Genomic DNA, 22,071 nt, shown 5'->3' on the forward strand with positions numbered 1-22,071 from the left:
CACATCCATCTTTGTTTGAGTCCACAGTGCTTTCTGGATGTAGGTGAACTATAGCTCCCAAATTCAGGGTCAATGCCCATCAGACCATTCCCGTATTTGTGCCAATTTTGATCCAGATCCATCTTTGTTTGAGTCCACAGTGCTTTGTGGATGTAGGTGAACTACAACTCCCAAATTCAGGGTCAATGCCCACCAGACCCTTCCAGTATTCGTGCCAATTTTGGTCCAGATCCATCATTGTTTGAGTCCACAGTGCTCTCTGAATGTAGGTGAACTACAACTCCCAAACTTAAGGTCAATGCCCACCACACCCTTCCAGTATTTTCTGTTGGTCATGGAAGTTCTGTGTGCCAAGTTTGGTTCCATTGCATCGTTGGTGGAGTTCAGAATGCTCTTTGATTGTAGGTGAACTATAAATCCCAGCAACTACAACTCCCAAATGTCAAGCCTACTTTTCCCAAACTTCACCACTGTTCATATTTGGGAATATTGAGTATCTATGCCATGTTTGGTCCAGATCCATCATTGTTTGAGTCCACAGTGCTCGCTGGATGTAGGTGAACTACAACTCCCACACTCAAGGTCAATGCCCACCAAACCCTTCCAGTATTTTCTGTTGCTCATAGGAGTTCTGTGTGCCAAGTTTGTTTCAATTCCATTGTTGGTGGAGTTCAGAATGTTCTTTGATTGGAGGTGTACTATAAATCCCAGCAACTACACTTCCCAAATGTCAAGCGTACTTCTCTGGGAGTCTGCAGTGCCTTTCATGTTCCTTGATTCGTGTTTGGTGGTCCCTTTGTAGACTTGTCCACAGCTGCATGGTATACGGTAGACTCCTGCAGAAGCGAGAGGATCCCTCTTGTCCTTTGCTGAACGTAGCATTTGTTGGATTTTCCTGGTGGGTCTGTAGATAGTTTGTATGTTGTCTTTCCTCACAACATACAAACATGTTGAATGTATGTTTCACTTCTTATTGTCATACGGTTTTTATAAGCAGACTCAGCTGCACATTATTCACCTACTACTGAGCAGCCTACCTGGTTGATCAGCCCAATTCAATATAAAATTTTTACTAGGCGACAATTTTCCCCAGGTGACTTTAGCTGTTGCCAAGTTTCTCTCTAATGCAACTTCCTGTATTAGACTCAGGTTGAAACTTGCCTTGTGTACATTTGCAGTGTTTTACCCTTGTTCATATGCATTTAGCATTGCGCTCATGGTCTTGTTTATGAATCTGTTCTGCACTTAACAAATTGGGTCTTTGGACGATAATAAAGACTGATTGATGAAGGAGCTGGGCATGTTTAGCCTGAAGAAGAGAAGGCTGAGAGGAGATATGATAGCCATGTATAAATATGTGAGAGGAAGCCACAGGGAGGAGGAGGGAGCAAACTTGTTTTCTGCTTCCCTTTAGACGAGGACACTGAACAATGGCTTCAAACTACAAGAAAGGAGATTCCATGAGGAAGAACTTCCTGACTGTGAGAGCCGTTCAGCAGTGGAACTCTCTGCCCCAGAGTGTGGTGGAGGCTCCTTATTTGGAAGCTTTTAAACAGAGGCTGGATGGCCATCTGTCAGGGGTGATTTGAATGCAATATTCCTGCTTCTTGGCAGAATGGGGTTGGACTGGATGGCCCATGAGGTCTCTTCCAACTCTTTGATTCAATGATTCTATGATTGCTACTTAGATATACAGCAGTGGTTCCCAACCTGTGGTCCGTGGACCACCAGTGGTCTGCAAGAACTAAAATATGGCCCACGGCCTCACCGTTGCAATGAGAGTGACTGGTACCAAGGCTTACTAAATATGGTTTGCTGTGGGCAAACAGATGGCAACTACTGCATGGCATATGTTCTGTATCAGAAACTAGAGCTGATGTAGTCTATCCAATGCAATTTTCTGAACCAGCACTCCAGATAACCAAACCGAATCTAAAGTTCTCATCCTTTCTTATTACATTAGCAAGTAATTCTATCACTGGGTTGTTGTAGGTTTTTCCGGGCTATATGGCCATGTTCTAGAGGCATTTTCTCCTGACGTTTCGCCTGCATCTATGGCAAGCATCCTCAGAGGTAGTGAGGTCTGTTGGAAGTAGGAAAATGAGTTTCTATATCTGTGGAAAGACCAGGGTGGGACAAAGGACTCTTGTCTGCTGGAGCTAGGTGTGAATGTTTCAACTGACCACCTTGATTAGCATTTAATGGCTTAGAAGTGCCTGGGGGAATCTTTTGTTGAGAGGTGATTAGATGTCACTGATTGTTTTCCCTCTGCTGTTTTGCTGTTTTAATTTTAGAATTTTTTTTAATACTGGTAGCCAGATTTTGTTCATTTTCGTGGTTTCTCACACCACCATGTCAGACTACACAGAGAAGCCATTGAAATCCACAAGCAATTTCAACAGAAAGGAGGAAACCATGAAAATGAACAAAATCTGACTACCAGTATTAAACTCAAAATTTACAACAGCAAAACAACAGAGAGTAAACAATCAGGCACATCAAATCACCTCTCAGGCTAAATGCCTGCCCACAGGGGTGTTGGCTCTTCCCTATGGTAAAGGGAAAGGGAAAGGTTTTACCTCGACATTAAGTCTAGTCGTGTCTGACTTGGGGTTGCTGCATCTATGGCAAGCGTTGTCCATAGACACCTCCAAGGTCATGTGGCTGGCATGACTGCATGGAGCACCATGCTAAAGTGGTACCTATTGATCTACACACATTTGCATGTTTTCAAACTGCTAGGTTGGCAGAAGCTGGGGCTTACAACAGGAGCTCATCCCATCTCGTGGATTCGAACCACTGACTGCAAGTTCTGCAGCTTAGCGGTTTAACCTGCTGCACCACCACGGTCCCCTTTCCCTATGGTATTCAAAGCTAAAAGAATGTATTTGGATGGCATTACACTTAAAAAGTGTACTTGTTCCGACTTACATACAAATTCATCTTAAGAACAAACCTAAATAATCTATCCTGTGCATAACTTGGGAATTGCCTGTACTTTTAAAATTTTCCTTTTTTGAATCCCATTTCTCTCTCCCTCTCGATTCGATCTTCAATCTCAGTCAATAGACAGGAAACACCAAAGGTTGTATCGTTTTCTGGTTTTATCTAACAAAAGAAATGGCAATGCACCATGAAATGTTTGAACGCAGACATACAAAAGTAAGTGAAGGGGAGTTTTTTGGGGGAGAAGTGGAGCAGAAGACAGATGTCCCGACAGGATCACATCTTGGTTAGTCTCAAAACATTGAGGCGCACTGGGAGAAACGTAGCGCCCGATGCAAACTGGATCTCTCGGAGCACGCCTTCCCACTTCTTCCCTTCCTCGTCGTACCTGCAAGCACAGAAAACACTCAGGTAAGTGATGGGTGGGTCTTCTCACTCAGTTTATCATATAGTTTCATAATGTCTGTATCCAGCAAAGTGGGACAAATGCACCACAAGACCAATGCACATCTGTCCAAAAGTGCATTACATTAATCCCAATGTGCAGCTGGCACCAATGGACATCATGTGCTCTCCTGCTGCCTTATTACAGACCTTCACAGTTCACTGATAGGGTTTCTCAGTGTCTCTGTTACAAGGATTAGGAACTGGACCACTATCAGAAAATGGAATGGGTTGAAAAGTGAAACCCAGGCAATTTAAACTTGCAAATGCAAGAGTAAACACTAGATGGCACCAAGTTGACTGTGTCCAAAAAAAGAAGCAGTGAAAGTAGACTAGGGCATGGCTAGGTTGAGAGAGAGCATGGCTATAATTATGTCAAAACTGTGGAAAAGTAAGTGGGGTGGACAGAGTGTCAAGTTAAGAGAAAGGTAAAGGTTTCCTCTGACATAGACACCGAGAACTGGGAAGCCCTGGCCCTTGAGTGCTCCAGATGGAAGTCAGCTGTGACCAGCAGTGCTGTAGAATTTGAAGAGGCACGAATGGAGGGCGAAAGAGAGGAATGTGCCAAGAGGAAGGCATGCCAAGCCAACCCCAAAAGGAACCACCTCCCACCTGGATACCTATGCCCACACTGCAGAGAGCATGGCTATAATTATGTCAAAACTGTGGAAAAGTAAGTGGGGTGGACAGAGTGTCAAGTTAAGAGAAAGGTAAAGGTTTTCCCTGACATAGACACCGAGAACTGGGAAGCCCTGGCCCTTGAGCGCTCCAGCTGGAAGTCAGCTGTGACCAGCAGTGCTGTAGAATTTGAAGAGGTACGAATGGAGGGCGAAAGAGAGAAATGTGCCAAGAGGAAGGTGTGTCAAGCCAACCCGAAAGGGACCACCTTCCACTTGGAAACCGATGCCCACACTGCGGGAGAACATTCAGGTCAAGAATAGGGCTCCACAGTCACCTACAGACCCACCGCCTGGACACCAATCTTGGAAGACAATCGCAAGGGATCACATAAGTAAGTAAGTCCCCTGATATTAAGTCTACTTGTGCCTGACTCTAAGCCAAAGAGCCGGTGTTGTCCTTAGACACCTTCAAAGTCGTGGCCAGCATGACTGCATGGAGCGCCATTACCTTCCCGCAGAAGTGGTACCTATTGATCTACTCACATTTGCATGTTTTCAAACTGCTAGGTTGGCAGAAGCTAGGCCTAATAGCAGGAGCTCACCCCGCTCCTTGGATTGGAGCCACCAACCTTTTGATCAGCAAGTTCAGCAGCTCAGCGGTTTAACCCACTGCACCACCACAGTTAGAGATGTATAAAACTATGCCTAGCAGAGAATGAGATTCATGGAGATTCATGAGAAGTCTATGAATAGTTTCCAGATACAATGAATATCTGGAGTGTATCTAAAGTAATGGCTCTCAACTCTTGGTCCTCCAGATGCTTTGCACTTCATCTCCCAGAAACTATGGCCACCACAGCCACTGGGAAGGGGATTCTGAGAGTTAAAGTCCTAAATGTCTGGAGGACCAAACTTGAGAATCAGTACTCTGTGCAGAGACAATATACTACCATACTTGCTAAAGGTCAGTGGAACATAACCCAATTCGCTTGTTTCCAATGCATTCTATCCAGCCACTTTGGACACAGAAAGTTTGGAAAGAGCTCAGAAAAGTTCCCTTTCGCTCCCAGAATCCCCAAGTGAATCTGGCCTTTTGTTAGGCCAGTTAGGAGTGCTTCAACGATAATTTTAGTGCCATTTAATAAATTGTATAGGGTTCTCCGAGTGCCAGCAAAGGCCTCACCTCCAGACGTCATTGAGCTCTGTTGGCACCAGTTCTCCGGACTCTGTCTCCACTGTGGCAAAGCCTCCGATGAGGAAGAGGGTCCCAGACAGGCTCACCAGGCTGACAGAACTGCGCTCCTGGGGGAATTCGGTGAAGGCTTCCCATCTATCAAAGCAGAGAAGAGCAAAAGTTTCAGGAAATAAAGCTTAAGCCATAGTTCATAAACCATCCTACTTGCTGGAGATGCTTTAGCTAGAGATCACTGAACAATGGGCTGGACTTGATGGACCATGAGACCCCTTCCAATGCTATGTATCTATCATTCTCCTCCATAGCAGAATTTCAGTGCATCTAAATTGATGGGAGCTGCATTCTATACACTCTTTAGTTAAGCCTGCTATGTAACTGTCATGTATCATGTTCTGTAGTTGATGGTGGTTGGTGGTGGTAGGCCTAGCAGTTGGTGATGGAAGGGTTAATGTAAGTCTTAGTTCTAACGGGTTGAGTAATCTGTAAGTAAGAGTTCATGGGTGAAAGCAATTAAGGGTGGGGGGTATGCAAGAGATAGGTTGCAGCTGGGTGTTTCTGGATATAAGGAGCTAGCCTTGGGACTGATCTTTGGGAGAAAAGTATTTGTCATATTTTGGTGGTAGATGCTGCTGGTTTTCCCCCAGGTTTGTGGATTTTCAGTGTCCTGACCTATCTCCTGAACCTTTGGAATCCTGGAACTTTGAATCTTGGACTGGCTTTTGACTACGGTATAGACTCTTGATCCCTGGACTTTGTTTATTGAACTCTCAGCGTTTGACCACTGGACTGGACCTTTTGACTATGGAGTTACCTTGAACCTGCAACAGTGTTTGCTGTCAGTTTTGTTTTATATTCTGTGGCAGAGTGCTATCTTTATGTTTTATATTTTGGACTATTAAAACAGCCAGAAAATTGCTGTTTTAATTAAACTGTTTAACACAAACTGGGTATTTGTTTAGTTCATCTCTACCTGAATAAGGCAGAGCCCTGGCAACGCGACATAAGACCTTCGCAGAAGCATACGAGAAGCTCGGCCTGTCATTGAACATCGAGAAAACCAAAGTGCTCTTCCAGCAGTCACCAGCCAACCCCTCTCCAATACCAGAGATACAGCTTAATGGTGTAACATTAGAAAATGTTGACCATTTCCACTACCTTGGCAGCCACCTCTCCACCAAAGTCAACATCGACACCAAAATACAACACCGCCTGAACTCTGCGAGTGCAGCATTTTTCTGAATGAAGCGGAGAGTGTTTGAGGACCCGGACATCCAAGGGATACCTAGGTGCTTGTTTATAAAGCCATTGTCCTCCCAACCCTGCTATATGCCTGCGAAACATGGAGTGTCTACAGACGTCACATCCAACTCCTGGAATGATTCCATCAGCGCTGCCTCCGGAAAATCCTGCAAATCTCTTGGGAAGACAGGCAGACAAACGTCAGCATCCTGGAAGAAGCAAAGACCACCAGCGTTGAAGCGATGGTCCTACACCAACTGGGAAGCCCTGGCTCTTGAACACTCCAGCTGGAGGTCAGCTGTGACCAGCAGTGCTGCAGAATTTGAAGAGGCACGAATGGAGGGTGAAAGAGAGAAGCGTGCCAAGAGGAAGGCACGTCAAGCCAATCCCGACCGAGACCGCCTTCCACCTAGAAACCAATGCCCTCATTGTGGAAGAAGATGCAGATCAAGAATAGGGCTCCACAGTCACCTATGGACCCACCGCCAGGATACTACACTTGGAGGACCATCATTCTCACACTACAAGGGATTGCTTAAGTAAGTAACATTTGAAAGGTTCTCTGTTCCTGGCTTGAAAATGTTATTTCTTGTTTAATTGTGTGAGACTTGCTTTGAAAGTAGTTGTTATTCTCCAGAAACTTTGTTCTTCTGACTGACATATTTAACCTTTCAATGTGCCATTAATAGCCTTTTGTTCAGACTTCAAAAAAACAAAGTTGTTGCAGTTTCATGAACTTTCCCCATGTTTTTATGATGGATCCAATTAAGAAATGACATTTATAACCCAGGAACAAAACTTGTGTTAGCTTTCAAAGAGTGCCCGGTAATTGCTGGTATAGCTGAGTTGACTCACATCTATAGTGTATTTGAGACCCCAAAATTCTTTGCATTGCAGTTGAGATCATAGTGATTCACTGCCTGGAAATACCCACGGAGACAAGACTGTGGCAGATGGCATTGTTGTCCTTTGCCCATCAAAAGAAACAAAAACCCAGCACTTCAAACCCATGAGCTGTGGCTCTCTTTCCACATTGGGCACGGTACGTACTTGTCTGCTGAAATATCATACACTTCCACCGCATTGGTCAACCCCGAGTCGGTCACTCCTGCAGCTACGTAGATCTTGCCATTGTGGATGGTGGCCCCAAAGAGTGAACGGGCAGTTGTCATAGGCGCTAACTCCTTCCACTCAAACTTCTTTGGGTCGTAGACCAGCAAGGTGTTGAGGCACTTTCTAAAGGAGAGGAGAGGATAGGGGCCGTTAGTCAACCACTAACATCCTAAGATCACAATGTAGACCAGTGGTTCTCAACCTGGGGTCCCCAGATGTTTTTGGCCTTCAACTCCCAGAAATCCTAACAGCTGGTAAACTGGCTGGGATTTCTGGGAATTGTAGGCCAAAAACATTGGGGACCCCAGGTTGAGAACCACTGATGTAGACCTTCTTGGTCATTCATCCCTCAACCTCAGAGGCATCCCAAGACTTATTCTCTCTATCAGCAAAATCTCGACTTTTTCTAATAATTTGTTCTCATGCAATGAAGTGGTTTTTGGTAAGTATAAATATGTGAAGGGAAATCATAGGAAGGAGGGAGCAAGCTTGTTTTCTGCTGCCCTGGAGACTAGGATGCAGAACAATGGTTCCAAATGACAGGAAAGAAGATTCCACCTGAACATTAAGAAGAACTTCCAGAGCTGTTTCGCAGCGGAACTCTCTGCCCCAGATTGTGGTGGAGGCTCCTTCTTTGGAGGCTTTTAAGCAGAGGCTGGATGGCCATCTATCAAGAGTGCTTTGAATGCAATTTTCCTGCTTTTTGGAAGAAAGGGGTTGGACTGGATGGCCCACGAGGTCTCTTCCAACTCTAGGATTCCATGATTCTATTATCTCCAACAGCTGTGGAGTAATGAATCGGCTACAGATACATTAGCTGGAGATCCTGCACTGAGCATGTGGTTGGATTTGATGGTCCATGACACATCTCTTCCAATCTGTGATTCTATCCTATGATTGTATAAATATGTGAGAGGAAGCCACAGGGAGGAGGGAGCAAGCTTGTTTTCTGCTTCCTTGGAGACTAGGACGCGGAACAATGGCTTCAAACTACAAGAGAGGAGATTCCATCTGAACATTAGGAAGAACTTCCTGACTGTGAGAGCCTTTCAGCAGTGGAACTCTCTGCCCTGGAGTGTGGTGGGGGCTCCTTCTTTGGAAGCTTTTAAACAGGGGCTGGATGGCCATCTGTCAGGGGTGCTTTGAATGCAATATTCCTGCTTCTTGGCAGGGGGTTGGACTGGATGGCCCATGAGGTCTCTTCCAACTATTTGATTCTATGATTCTTGTATTGCTTTTAGCCTGGATTTACAGAGTTATCCATGGTGCTATGAATCTGTACCTTCCAAATGAGATTCCTATACGAGTCTATCTTCCAAATAGGTTCAAAACTTGGGGTAGCTCTTGTGTCTGCAGTGGTGTCTTATGCCTCCAGTAAAGGTGGGATGATGAATTCAATCTTTTTGTCTAGAGTCCCAGTGGTTTCCAACCTTTGATCCTCCAGTTGTTTTGGACTTCAACTCCCAGAAATCCCAACAGCTTACTAGTTGTTAGGAATTGTGAGAGCTGAGGGCCAAAATACCTGGAGGGCCAAAAGTTGGGAACCACTCTAGACCAGTGGTTCTCAACCTCTGGGCCCCCAGGTGTTTTGGCCCACAACTCCCAGAAACCCCAGGTGGTTTACCAGCTGGGAGTTGAAGGCCAAAACATCTAGGGACCCACAGGTTGAGAACCACTGCTCTAGACCAAGTAGACTAGACCCAATGAGTCAGTTGTTGAATGTTGACTCAGTAGATATGTAAACTTCATCAACTCAATAGTTCTATTGGAACTGGGCTAACAATAGAGTACCAGTCTTGGTTTTAACACGTAATGGTTTGAATATTGGTCTAAGATTCTGGAGAACAGGGTTTGAATCCATGTTTGGTCATAGAAACTGACTTAGGAAACTCATTGCCTCAAAAAGGGCAATGACCAAGAATATCTTGTCAAGATAACCCCTTGATAGGGTCACCTTAGAGCTACCATAATTCGGAAATTACTTGAAAGCACACAACAACAAGAAATTCAAGATGCTGGACTCTTGTTTCCCAAACTATGCTCAAGAACTTGAATAGCTCCCAAACTAAAACCCAAAGTGGATCCACCACCCTACTAAGACTGGACTTCTTGTTTAATTGTTACTCAGGTGCAGATCTCCAGTAGCATCTCACTCTCTTTTTGTCAATGTTATCCCATTTTCTTTGCACTTACTTATCCGTTCCTTTGCCTCCTATGACGTAGATAAGATCATTGTGGGACACCATGCCATGGCCATAGACCGGGTAAGGAAGGGAGTCAGATTCTCCCCATTTGAAGGATCTGAAAGAAGGAAAAACCACGTTACTTCCTTAATTTAGACAGGAAATGACATCCCTATCAATTCAGTCAGCACGACTCTTCCAATCTGGATTGTGGTCCCTGCACTAGTTTTCCAATAGTTCCCTCCCACTTTCCACCTATGCCTTCTGAAGATGCATTGGGCATCTTTTGGGGATATTCCCTTTCTATCTTTCCTTACAACTTCTAGGCAAAGATTGGAAAAGTTACCTTCAGTATCTTACAGTCAAAATGCCCAAAAAAGTAACTTTTCCCAGCTCTGCACCTAGATGCCAAGCTTTACTTTGATCCCAGGCTCTTAACCTCAAACATCCCTTTTTTATATATTTTCAAAAATCGTGTTGTGATTGTTTTTCTAGGGATGCTTTCAAAAGTAATTAACGTTTTCTTGATTATTGCTATTTGCTGTGTGTTCCTTGAGCTGCTAGAATCTGCTCTGGGATCACTTGGCATTTCGTTTTAATTAAAGGGGATTATGATAATGTTTTAAACAGCACCCGGGACCAATGCTGAAAGTGAAAACATGCTCTTGAGGTCAGTGTTTATATGGCGCAATCTGAAATGAATCCGTCAAACCAGTCTCCTTCAATCTGAAGGATGGGACTACCACACCCATCATCCCCAGAATGATGGGGTTGTGGTCCAAGATGTATGAAGAGTATCAAGTGGGAGAAGTTTGGTTCAAGTGCCCTGACTAGAGTAGACCCATATGATAAATCAAACTTACCTATGCGATGACTCAACATTGAACTATTGACTCTATAAGTCTATTCAAGTTGGGACTGGTCAATGGGAGGGTCAATAGTTTCACATGTTAAAGCAACAAATAGGTAAGCTTCATAATCTTCATCCCCAGAATGATGGGTTGTAGTTCAATATATATGAAAAATATCAGGTTGTAGGAGTTTGGCTCAAATGGTCTGACTAGAGTAGACCCATAGGAAGAATAAAACTTTCCTATGTGTTGCCTTAACATTGAACTATTGACTCTAGAAGTCCACTCAGGTTGGGACCACTCAGGTTGGGAAAGTCAACAGTTCAATGTTAAGGCAGCATATAGGTAAATTCAATATATCCAATGGGTCTACTCTAGCAGGGACTCGTTCCATTTGTTTTTAGCACTTGCCATGGCTGGCTTTGTTGGCCAATGTGAAATGGTGCCTTCAGTACTGGTGGAATGGTGAACCCTATCTACTGACAGCGAGTCAATACATATGTAAACATCATCAGCTCAATGTAGTCTACTGGAATTGGGACCAATGACAGGATTCCAGACTAAGTTTTGGCATGAACCACGGTGAAATGGTTTGAGTATTGGACTAAGAGTCTAGACACCAGAGTTTGAGTCCCTATTTAGCTATGGAAATCCAACTTAGGCAAGTCACAGCCTCTCAACTCTTCAGGAGAGTCATATAATGACCAAGGAACTTCTAGCCTATGGGGTCACTATAAGTCAGACATGACTTGAAGGCATGCAACAGCAACAAATTGAAGGTGTGGAACCCCATTGCCCAAAAGATGTTCAAGACTTATCCTTTCAAGTTCAGACTAAATCCCAAAGTGGATCCATCACCCGACTGACATTGGTGTCAAAAGCCACTACCAATCAGGTCCTAAGCCATGATGTGACACAGCTTGGGAGAGTAAGGGCCTTACGAAATGGATTTTGAGGCCATGATTGACTTTGGTACTCACAGTCGGTCGTAGCACATGACCGAATCCAGTGTTTGCTCGCCTTCCTTCAGCTCCTTTCCTCCCACCACAAATATTGAGTTTTCTGCTTCGCCGAGGCCGAAGAGACAACGCGGAGATGGAAGAGGCGGCATCCCAAGCCAGTCTGAATCCAGGTGGTCATACTGCAAAGAAGTAGAAGGCAACCATGGAGATAACAGGTGAACCATCTTGAGATATCACTTAGGACCCTTTGACACAGCCATATAACCCAGAATATCAAGAATATCCACAATATCTGCTTTGATCTGGATTATCTGTGTCCGCATTGCCATATAATCCAATTCAAAGCAGATAATGTGGGATTTTATACAGTTGTGTGGAAGGGGCCATAGTGTTATTTAAAGACTCACATAACTAGTAAATGTTTTGCTGAGATATATAATGCAAGGAGATCAGATGAAGCAACTCCAAGAGTTGGTCATCAGAGTTCTACTTAAAAACCACTAATCAAGGGGAGTCCATTACCCGCTGGGATAGTCTATCCCATGCTCGCCAAAATACAGATCGGATAATCCTGGTTTTAAATGTTATGGGGTTCCTGGAAATATGGAACCCCATAACCCCAAGGGTGCTTTGAAAGTAATCTAATTCTCAATGTAGAGCACATCCATAGCATGTCAAGTGCATGGCTACCCAGACTCTGCTTCAATACCTCCAGCAAAAGAGTGGAAATCATCAATCACTTTTCAAATGACTACTTGGTCAGATTAAGCCACAGCCCACTAGCATTTATGACTGGTCGGACCCATTTGATTTTTATGTCTCTTGAAACCAGAGTATCTCTCTAAACACCAAATGCTGGGATCACATCAGTTTCTATTGTCACCTGTCACTCATTGTAATCAGGATGCTGAGCGGGACAATCCTTTTCTCCAATCTGGGAAGGGATTTGTCCCCCTTTTCACACGTAAATCACAGTATCAAACTGGTCCCAGTTTGGGAGGCACAGCCCTGATTGATCCTGTCATCCCATTTTCTCATCTGTTTTTCCAAAATGTCCCAGTGGATCTTTCCTCCTCCCAATTTCTCCTTGCTTTTATCCACTCCAGCAAACTGAGGCCCCTTCCAAACAGATGTATCAAATCCACATTGAACTGGATTATATGCTAGTGTGGACTCAGATAACTCAGTTCAATGCAGATATTGTGGATTATACATATGGCTGTGTGGGAGGGACCTGAATTCAAAGTATGGATGTAGTTTTCAGATGAGAAGGAGAAGAAGGCACCATCTTGCCCTTCCCAGTAGGCTTTGGCAAAAGCAAACTATTGATGCATTCTTCTTCATTATAAAGTTTTCCCAACTTGACTGCATTCTTATATTTCTTGGTTCCCTTCCACACAGCCCTATATCCCAGAATATCAAGGCAGAAAATCCCACAATATCTGCTTTGAACTGGGTTGTCTGAGTCCACACTCAGATAATGTGGGATTTCCTACCTTGATATTCTGGGATATAGGGTTGTGTGGAAAGGCCCTAAGTTGTATGCATTTTGGTTTTCATTTGTGAAATGTTGGAAATTTTGCAGTATATAGATATTTGTCAGAGTAATCTCCGCCCTCCCAATATGATACGTGAAAGAGGGAGTCAAACTAAAGCTATGCCATAAAGATTAAAATCACTTGGGGTTGACTCCCCATTCCAACAAGAGACGAATACAGCTCTTGGTTCAAAAGCAGAAATATGTGCATTGGGAGGAGTTATCCATTACCTGCAAGAAATAGGAGTTCATTGGATCTTCTTTATTGTCCTCATTGTAGTAAAGTCCCCCTGCTATGAAGACCTGGTTCTCGCGGGTGACCAGGCTGACGTGGTTCTTTGGGATCTGGGCAGAAAGTGAGGCGTAAAAGCACTCATTGGCTGACGGGTCATAGGCCACCGCCCCCGAGTCACTGACCATGAAAATGAGATCTTGAAGAAACATCCCAAACCTCATGGTGTCATTCAAGATCCCTGGGAGACCTTCCTCTGCTTCCTCCTCCTCCTTCTCAACACCGTCTTCCTCTACTCCTCCATTGATGACATTGTCCCCAGCCTTCTTCTCCCCTTTTTTCTTCACTCTTTTCACCACTGCAAATTTCCCTTCATGGGCGTCCTTCACCATCTGCAACTTCTTGAGAAGTTCTGGGCTGGACTTGACCAGAGGGTGCTTCTCCACATGATCCTTGAAGTAATCCTTCTCAATGAGGCGAAAACGGATGCTGTCAAAGACCACTGGCAGGGCCTTTGCTCGGCTCTCCCGGTCTTTGGTTGTGGCCCATTTCATCACCACCTCAAAGACGGACTCTTCCTTCTCGATATTCAGGGAATCACTGGAGATGATGGCAATGAGTTCATCGGGGGAGAGCTGGAAGAATTCCTCATCCCGGGAGATCAAGGCAAAGCGGTCACAGATGAAATCCCGGGCAGCGACTGCCAAGCGGGCACAGTCCAACATCAAACCCAGCCTGAAAATGGCCAAGCAGTTGCTGAGGCAAAGCCGCTTCTGAAGGAAAGAGACACAGACGGTGAAAATGGAAGGGATCTGGAACATGTTGGCCACGGAGAAGATATCCTGAACGTTCTGCTCGGTGAGCTCCAGTTCTGAGGTGTAGATGTAATGGAGGATCTTGCCCATGACGTCTGGATCCACATCTTCTAAGCTGATCTCCCTTTTCTTGCTCTCTTCCATATCCGAGAGGAACATGGCCCTGAAGTAAGGACTGCAAGCTGCCAGGACCAAGCGGTGACATGGAAACTCCTTCCCTTTCACCTTCAGGACACAATCCAAGAACTTGTTGTGGTCCAGCAAGTCCTTGAGACCATCTTGAAGAAGCGTTTGCTGGTAGAGACGTAACTCTTCCGCTTGTTCTAAGGAGACGGCCATGGTTGAAAACTTGTCTGGTCTTCTTCGTTGACCCGGTCTTCCAGCTCTTGTGAACCTGGGAGAGCTCTTTCTTGATTCCTGATGGAGCGCTGACCAAGAATATGAGCCTGGCTGCTTGTCCAGCTGGCTGTGTGGCTCAGTTTCCACAGCGCGAGGGGTTTTTATATATATAGCCACGGCGTTACAAAGCTTAGGGAATCCATTCGGGAGCATGTGTAAGCCGATCACCTTTTAATATGACAAACTGGCCCACCAGGGAGGGATGGCTCTTGCGGAAGGGGAGGGGGACGACACAAGGAGCAACAGCTGTAAGTGTAATTCTAGATCTATGACAGACGCTGTCACGATGATTCACTCAGGAGAGGTATATTTCTTTTTCCTGAAGGTCTTTCGCCCCCAGCCCAAGACTTGTGAGCAGCCCCTCTAGGAACAAGTTACGCCTTGGAGTAAATCACAGCAATGAAGGCTCTAAAATCAGTTATGGGATCTGTGTTTGGGTTCATATCCTTCTATCCCTCTCTTCAGCACATGCACACACATTGGAGCGTACCCACAGATGCCACATCCCTGCTCTCGCCTTCTAAATCCAGCGCAAGGCTTAATGTGCTAAAAATATACTGCAAAGTCAGAGTTGAATAAACAGGGAAGAAATGCCTCTGATTATTTGTTGTGGCATGAGGACATCTCTCTCTCTTCCAAGTCGCGGAGGCTATTGATCATAAATTTGATTCATTGCTATATATATATATATATATATATATATATATATATATATATAATCATAGAATCAAAGAGTTGAAAGAGACCTCATGGGCCATCCAGTCCAACCCCCTGCCAAGAAGCAGGAATATTGCATTCAAATCAGCCCTGACAGATGGCCATCCAGCCTCTGTTTAAAAGCTTCCAAAGAAGGAACCCCCACCACACTCTGGCGCAGAGAGTTCCACTGCTGAACGGCTCTCACAGTCAGGAAGTTCTTCCTCATGTTCAGATGGAATCTCCTTTCTTGTAGTTTAAACCATTGTTTCGTGTCCTAGTCTCCAGGGAAGCAGAGAACAAGCTTGCTCCCTCCTCCCTGCGGCTTCCTCTCACATATTTATACATGGCTATCATATCTCCTCTCAGCCTTCTCTTCTTCAGGGTAAACATGCCCAGCTCCTTAAGCCTCTCCTCATAGGGCTTGTTCTCCAGACCCGTGATCATTTGAGTCGCCCTCCTCTGGACACATTCCAGCTTGTCAATATCTCTCTTGAATTGTGGTACCCAGAATTGGACACAATATTCCAGGTGTGGTCTAACCAAAGTGGAATAGAGGGGTAGCATGACTTCCCTGGATCTAGATACTATGCTCCTATTGATGCAGGCCAAAATCCCATTGGCTTTTTTTGCCGCCACATCACATTCCTGGCTCATGTTTAACTTGTTGTCCACGAGGACTCCAAGGTCTTTTTCACACGTACTGCTCTCAAGCCAGGCATCGTCCCCCATTCTGTCTCTTTGCTTTTCGTTTTTCCTGCCAAAGTGGAGTATCTTGCATTTGTCACTGCTGAACTTCATTTGTTAGTTTTGGCCCATCTCTCTAATCTGTCAAGATCGTTTTGAATCCTGCTCCTGTCCTCAGGAGTAAAGATGTTGAACAGGACCAGGACCAGGACGGAACCCTGCGGCATTCCGCTCGTCACTTCTTTCCAGGATGAAGAGGAAGCATTGGAGAGAATCACCCTCTGGGTTCGTCCATTTAACCAATTCCAGATCCACCTCACCATAGTTTTGCCTAGCCCACATTGGACTAGTTTGTTTGCCAGAAGGTCATGGGGGACCTTGTCGAAGGCCTTCCTGAAATCCAGGTACGCTACATATATATATATGGTTCTGTGCACATGGCTGTTCCAAGTATCTGGATGTTTCAGAGGAGAGGTTATATCCGATGCCACCTCAGGTACAGCAGAGTAAAGATGCCATGTAAAATAAACTTTTTACAGTCAAACCTTCACTTTGGACCTAGAGATTCATAGAGAGGAGTTCTTAAAGAGCTGGGCATGTTTAGCCCGCAGAAGAGAAGGCTGAGAGGAGACATGATAGCCATGTATCAATATGTGAGGGGAAGTCATAATAAGGAGGGTGCAAGCTTGTTTTCTGCTGCCCTGGATGCAATGGAGCAATGGCTTCAAACTACAGGAAAGGAGATTCCACCTGAACACGAGGAAGAACTTCCTGACTGTGAGAGCTGTTCAGCAGTGGAACTCTCTGTGCCGAAGTGTGGTGGAGGCTCCTTCTATGGAGGCTTTTAAACAGGGGCTGGATGGCCATCTGTTGGGGATGCTTTGAAAGTGATTGTCCTGCTTCTTGGTAGGGGGTTGGACTGGATGGCTCACGAGGTCTCTTCCAACCCTAGGATTCTATGATTCTCACTAGCACTGCCTGAACATCAAGCAAAAAGTGGGTGCTAGAAACAATATCATACGAAAGCTGACTGGCACAACTTGTGGATCACAACCAGACACAGTAAAGACATCTGCCCTTGCGCTATGCTCCTCTGCTGCTGAGTATGCATGCCCAGTGTGGAACACATCTCACCACGCTAAAACAGTGTATGTGGCTCTTAATGAGACATGCCGCATTATCACGGGGTTTCTGCGCCCTACACCACTGGAGAAACTACACTGCTTAGCCGGTATTGCACCACCTGACATCCACCGGGAAGTAGCAGCCAATAGTGAAAGGACCAAGGCAGAGACATCTCCAGCTCATCCCCTGTTTAGGTATCCGCCAGCACGTCAACGACTTAAATCTAGAAATAGTTTTCTAAGATCTACAGAGACACTCGCTGGAACGCTTCAGCAAGCGAGAGTCCAAAAGTGGCAGGTTCAAACCCAGAACCTGAACCAATGGCTGATACCAGATGAGAGACTCCCTCCTGGGCACACAGAAGACTGGGCGACTTGGAAGGGGCAGAACAGACTGCGCTCTGGCACCATGAGATGCAGAGCCAACCTCAAGAAATGGGGCCACAAAGTGGAATCCACATCATGCGAGTGTGGAGAAGAGCAAACCACTGACCACCTGCTGCAATGCAATCTGAGCCCTGCCACATGCACAATGGAGGACCTTCTTGTGGCAACACCAGAAGCACTCCAAGTGGCGAGATACTGGTCAATGGACATCTAATCAACTACCAAACTTGCAAATTTTGTGTTTTGTCTGTCTGTTTGTTTGTTTTGTTCTGTTAGAAATGTAATACAATTCACTGGTTGCCCTGACACGACAAATAAATACTAGCAATCTCTCGGTACTCCAGCACAACTCTTTAGTAAACATCCAACTGAAGTTGTAGGATGACCTAGAGTTTCTTAGAAAGCCTATATTAATTAAACCAGTGAATGATGAACTCTTCAATAGTTCAACACTTTAACTGCCATATCCCAATGCTATGGAATAGTGGGAGTTGTAGTTTTACTAGGTCTTTTGCCTTCTGTGATAAGGCACTTAGCCATGTTAGTTCAAGTGGGGTCAAACTGCATTAATTCTACTGTGTAGGTGCACTCTCTGTTTGTTGTTGTTGTTGTTGTTCATTCGTTCAGTCGTCTCCGACTCTTTGTGACCTCATGGACCAGCCCACGCCAGAGCTCCCTGTCGGCCGTCACCACCCCCAGCTCCTTCAAGGTCAGTCCAGTCACTTCAAGGATGCCATCCATCCATCTTGCCCTTGGTTGGCCCCTCTTCCTTTTGCCTTCCACTTTCCCCAGCATAATTGTCTTCTCTAGGCTTTGCTGTCTCCTCATGATGTGGCCAAAGTACTTCAACTTTGTCTCTAGTCTCCTTCCCTCCAATGAGCAGCTGGGCTTTATTTCCTGGAGGATGGACTGGTTGGATCTTCTCGCAGTCCAAGGCACTCTCAGCACTTTCCTCCAACATCACAGTTCAAAAGCATCTCTCTTCCTTCGCTCAGCCTTCCCTAAGGTCCAGCTCTCACATCCGTAGGTGACTACAGGGAATACCATGGCTTTGACTAGGCAATGGATCTTTGTTGTCAGTCTGATGTCTCTACTCTTCACTATTTTATCGAGACTGGACATTGCTCTCCTCCCAAGAAGGAAGCGTCTTCTGATTTCCTGGCCACAGTCTGCATCTGCAGTAATCTTTGCCCCTAGAAATACAAAGTCTGTCACGGCCTCCACGGTTTCTCCTTCTATTTCCCAGTTGTCAATCATTCTTGTTGCCATAATCTTGGTTTTTTTGACGTTTAGCTGCAACCCGGCTTTTGCGCTTTCTTCTTTCACCTTGATTAGAAGGCTCCTCAGCTCCTCCTCGCTTTCGGCCATCAGGGTGGTGTCATCTGCATATCTGAGGTTGTTAATGTTTCTTCCAGCAATTTTCACCCCAGCTTTGCATTCATCCAGCCCCGCACATCCTCGCATGATGTGTTCTGCATACAAGTTAAAAAGGTTGGGTGAGAGGATGCAGCCTTGCCGGACACCTTTCCCAATCTTGAACCAGTCTGTTCCTCCGTGGTCAGTTCTGACTGTGGCTCCTTGGTCCTTGTACAGATTCCTCAGGAGAGAGGGAAGGGGGCTTGAGGTGCCCATCCCACCAAGAACTTGCCACAATTTATTATGATCCACACAGTCAAAGGCTTTAGAATAGTCAATGAAGCAGAAGTAGATGTTTTTCTGAAACTCCCTGCCTTTCTCCATTATCCAGCGGATATTGGCAATCTGGCAATTGGGCACTCTCTGTAGTTGCCCAATAATTAATTACCTTCTCCAACCTCATCTGGATGCTTCAGACTACAGCACTTACCATCCACAGGCAGTCATTGTGGATGATGGGTATTGTAGTCCAACACATTGAAATGCCACATTGAGGAAGACTGATTTGGAATATTGCTATTGACAAATTAAACCTAAAGGAAGTCAACCTGGCTCAGATGATGGGTGCATCTACACTGTCGACTTAATGCATTTTGACCCAACATTGACTGCCATGGTTCAGTGCTATGGAATCCTGGGAGCTGTAGTTTAGTGAGGCACCCGCACCTTTGGGCAGAGAAGGCTAAAGAACAAAAACTCCCAGGATGGTTTGTAATCCACTACATTTGGCAACAAGGGGTTGTAATGCACCACTTTTGAAAGTTATCAGGTGCGTAGATTCTGACCGTAACACCTGGAATATTGTGTCCAGTTCTGGGCACCGCAATTGAAGAGAGATATTGACAAGCTGGAATGTGTCCAGAGGAGGGCAACTAAAATGATCAAAGGTCAGGAGAATAAGCCCTATGAGGAGTGGCTTAAAGAGCTGGGCATGTTTAGCCTGCAGAAGAGAAGGCTGAGAGGAGACAAGATAGCCATGTATAAATGTGTGAAGGGAAGTCATAGGGGGGAGGGAGCAAGCTTGTTTTCTACTGGAGACTAGGACATGGAACAATGGCTTCAAACTACAAGAAAGGAGATTCCATCTGAACATGAGGAAGAACTTCCTAACTGTGTGAAAAAGTTGTTCAGTAGTGGAACTCTCTCCCCGTAGTATGGTGGAGGCCCCTTCTTTGGAAGCTTTCAAATAGAGGCTGGATGGCCATCTGTCAGGAGTGCTTTGAATGCAATTGTCCTGCTTCTTGGCAGAATGGGGTTGGACTGGATGGCCCATGAGGCCTCTTCCAACTCTATGCTTCTATGATTCCTGACTGTAAGGAGAGCTGTTCAGCAGTGGAACTCTCTGCCTCAGAGTCTGGTGGAAGCTCCTTCCTTGGAGGCTTTTAAACAGAGAATGCATGGCCATCTGTCAGGGATACTTTGATCGTGCTTTCCCTGCATGGCAGGGGGTTGAACTAGATGGACTATGTGGTCTCTTCCAACTCTATTATTCTATGATTCTATTATTCTAGACCAGTGGTTCTCAACCTGGGGTCTCCAGATGTTTTGGCTTTTAACTCCCTGAAATCCTAACAGCTGGTAAACTGGCTGGGATTTCTGGGAGTTGTAGGCCAAAACATCTGGAGACCCATAGGTTAAGGACCACTGTTCTAGATTAAGAATGGATTTGTTGTGGTATGCTGAAACCTGGAGATGCATCCATATTTTTGGATTGTATCTCTTTAAATCTCTTAACACATGTGATTAAGGATGCAAAGTGTTACAAGCTAAAATCTTGACTCTTCAGATTTACACACTTGTGGTTGGAAGGCAAAGATTTGGAACCAAGAGATGGTCCAAAGCAAAGAAGGCAATTTTTTCCAAAGACTGTCTCCTTCTTACTCAAGCTATGCAATGCTAGTGTGCTTCCAGAAATCAGGCTTTATCTGGCCCTCCTTGGTGCAAAAGTATGCAGACTCCTGATTATTTGCACTTACAGGTGTAGCCTTCAATGCACAACAGCTGCGGCGCATAATCCGCCCTGTACTTGGCATGCCTTTTTGCAGGGAGCAAAGCCTTCCCAGAGCTTCCCAAAGCCGTGCAGGGCCTTGGCTCCCAGCCATGTTCTTAATCCTCTCTCCTTCTGCGGATTATATTTCCCCATCTGCATTAACTTGCCCCTTTCCAAGAGGACTTAACATTTGACTGGCTCTGTAATCTTTAATCGAGTTGCTACAGTGGACATCAATGCGCAGCTGCTGCTTTGTCAACCTTCCATGACCTGTGGCAGTCAAGGGGTGCTTCTACACTGTAGGGTTCCATAGCATTGAGCCATGGCAAATGTGGTGGCAAACTGCCTTAATTTGACAGTGTAGATGCATCCCCCAGTCCCCGACGGTGAGCTCATAGTTCCATTGGTAGGCTAGGCATCTAACTTTAGATCCTTCTGCAAAAATTCCAGCAGGTCCAGTTTCCCGATTTAATTTTGGCTCATTGTGGAAGGGATGAGTTTGTCTTCCAGGACAGCGCATGGAATTAATTCGCTGTCACTGATGCGTCATGGAGCTTACGATTTTGTCCCTCTCTTTCAAAGCCAAGGGACTGGATGGCTCCATTTCTTTCAGGATGATGACCCATAGTGGAGGTCATGTGAAAGGTCTGGAAAAAGGGAGCAATTGTAGGGCCGAAAACATCATCCGCAAACATGTGGTTAAGATGGTACATTAGTTCAGGAGTGCATCTACATGGTGGAATCAATGCAGTGTGACACCACTTTAATTACCATGGTTTCAATGCTATGGGATCCTGGGAGCTGTAGTTCCCCAAGGCCTTTGACTTCTGTGCCAAAGAATACTCGAACCTCACCAAACAAAAACTTCCAGAAATCTCAGAGCCTGGAATCAAACTCAGGACCATTCCTGAGATTTCATCTCTTGTGATGTCACAAACCATTGATGTTGATCACATCAAGGAGATTCTGAATGTTAAAAAAGGACCAAAATGCTTTTTTCTTGTGAAACAACTATCATACTACATTGTTACAGTGCTAATGTTCCACATCCCTTGGGATTCCTGGTCTTGTAGTTTGGTGAAGTACTATAATAGTTTTTTTTTTTGTCGTGTCAGGAGTGACTCCTGGTGTGAGAGAATTAGCCGTCTGCAAGGACGTTGCCCAGGGGATGCCTGGATGATTTGATGTTTTTATCATCCTTGTGGGAGGCTTCTCTCATGTCCCTGCATGAGGAG

General features: G+C 45.2%; 1 protein-coding gene across 1 annotated transcript; it reads right to left on the reverse strand.

Annotated features, from left to right (window-relative positions):
- Positions 1 to 3,086: 3,086 nt before the first annotated feature.
- KLHL40 (kelch like family member 40) lies at positions 3,087 to 14,702 on the reverse strand. Its single transcript, XM_060782672.2, has 6 exons — positions 13,322 to 14,702; positions 11,572 to 11,732; positions 9,751 to 9,858; positions 7,495 to 7,680; positions 5,194 to 5,340; positions 3,087 to 3,334 (listed from the first exon to the last, which is right to left on the reverse strand). The coding sequence occupies exons 1-6, from the start codon at positions 14,687 to 14,689 to the stop codon at positions 3,223 to 3,225; spliced, it is 2,082 nt and encodes a 693-aa protein (XP_060638655.2). The 5' UTR covers positions 14,690 to 14,702; the 3' UTR covers positions 3,087 to 3,222.
- Positions 14,703 to 22,071: the final 7,369 nt, after the last annotated feature.

Source organism: Anolis sagrei, chromosome 6 (assembly GCF_037176765.1).
Source record: "Anolis sagrei isolate rAnoSag1 chromosome 6, rAnoSag1.mat, whole genome shotgun sequence".
In the NCBI taxonomy this organism is placed as follows: Eukaryota; Metazoa; Chordata; class Lepidosauria; order Squamata; family Dactyloidae; genus Anolis; species Anolis sagrei.

Bases quoted from the DNA above. Each gene is read 5' to 3' on its own strand.
- KLHL40 (XM_060782672.2), bottom strand. From the start codon at position 14,689: ATGCTCCCGAATGGATTCCCTAAGCTTTGTAACGCCGTGGCTATATAT. The intron at 7,681-9,750 runs GTAAGTGCAAAG...CCTCTCCTTTAG, and splicing joins GGAGGCAAAGGAACGGATAA to AAAGTGCCTCAACACCTTGC. The intron at 3,335-5,193 runs GTGAGGCCTTTG...CTGTGCTTGCAG, and splicing joins GAGCTCAATGACGTCTGGAG to GTACGACGAGGAAGGGAAGA.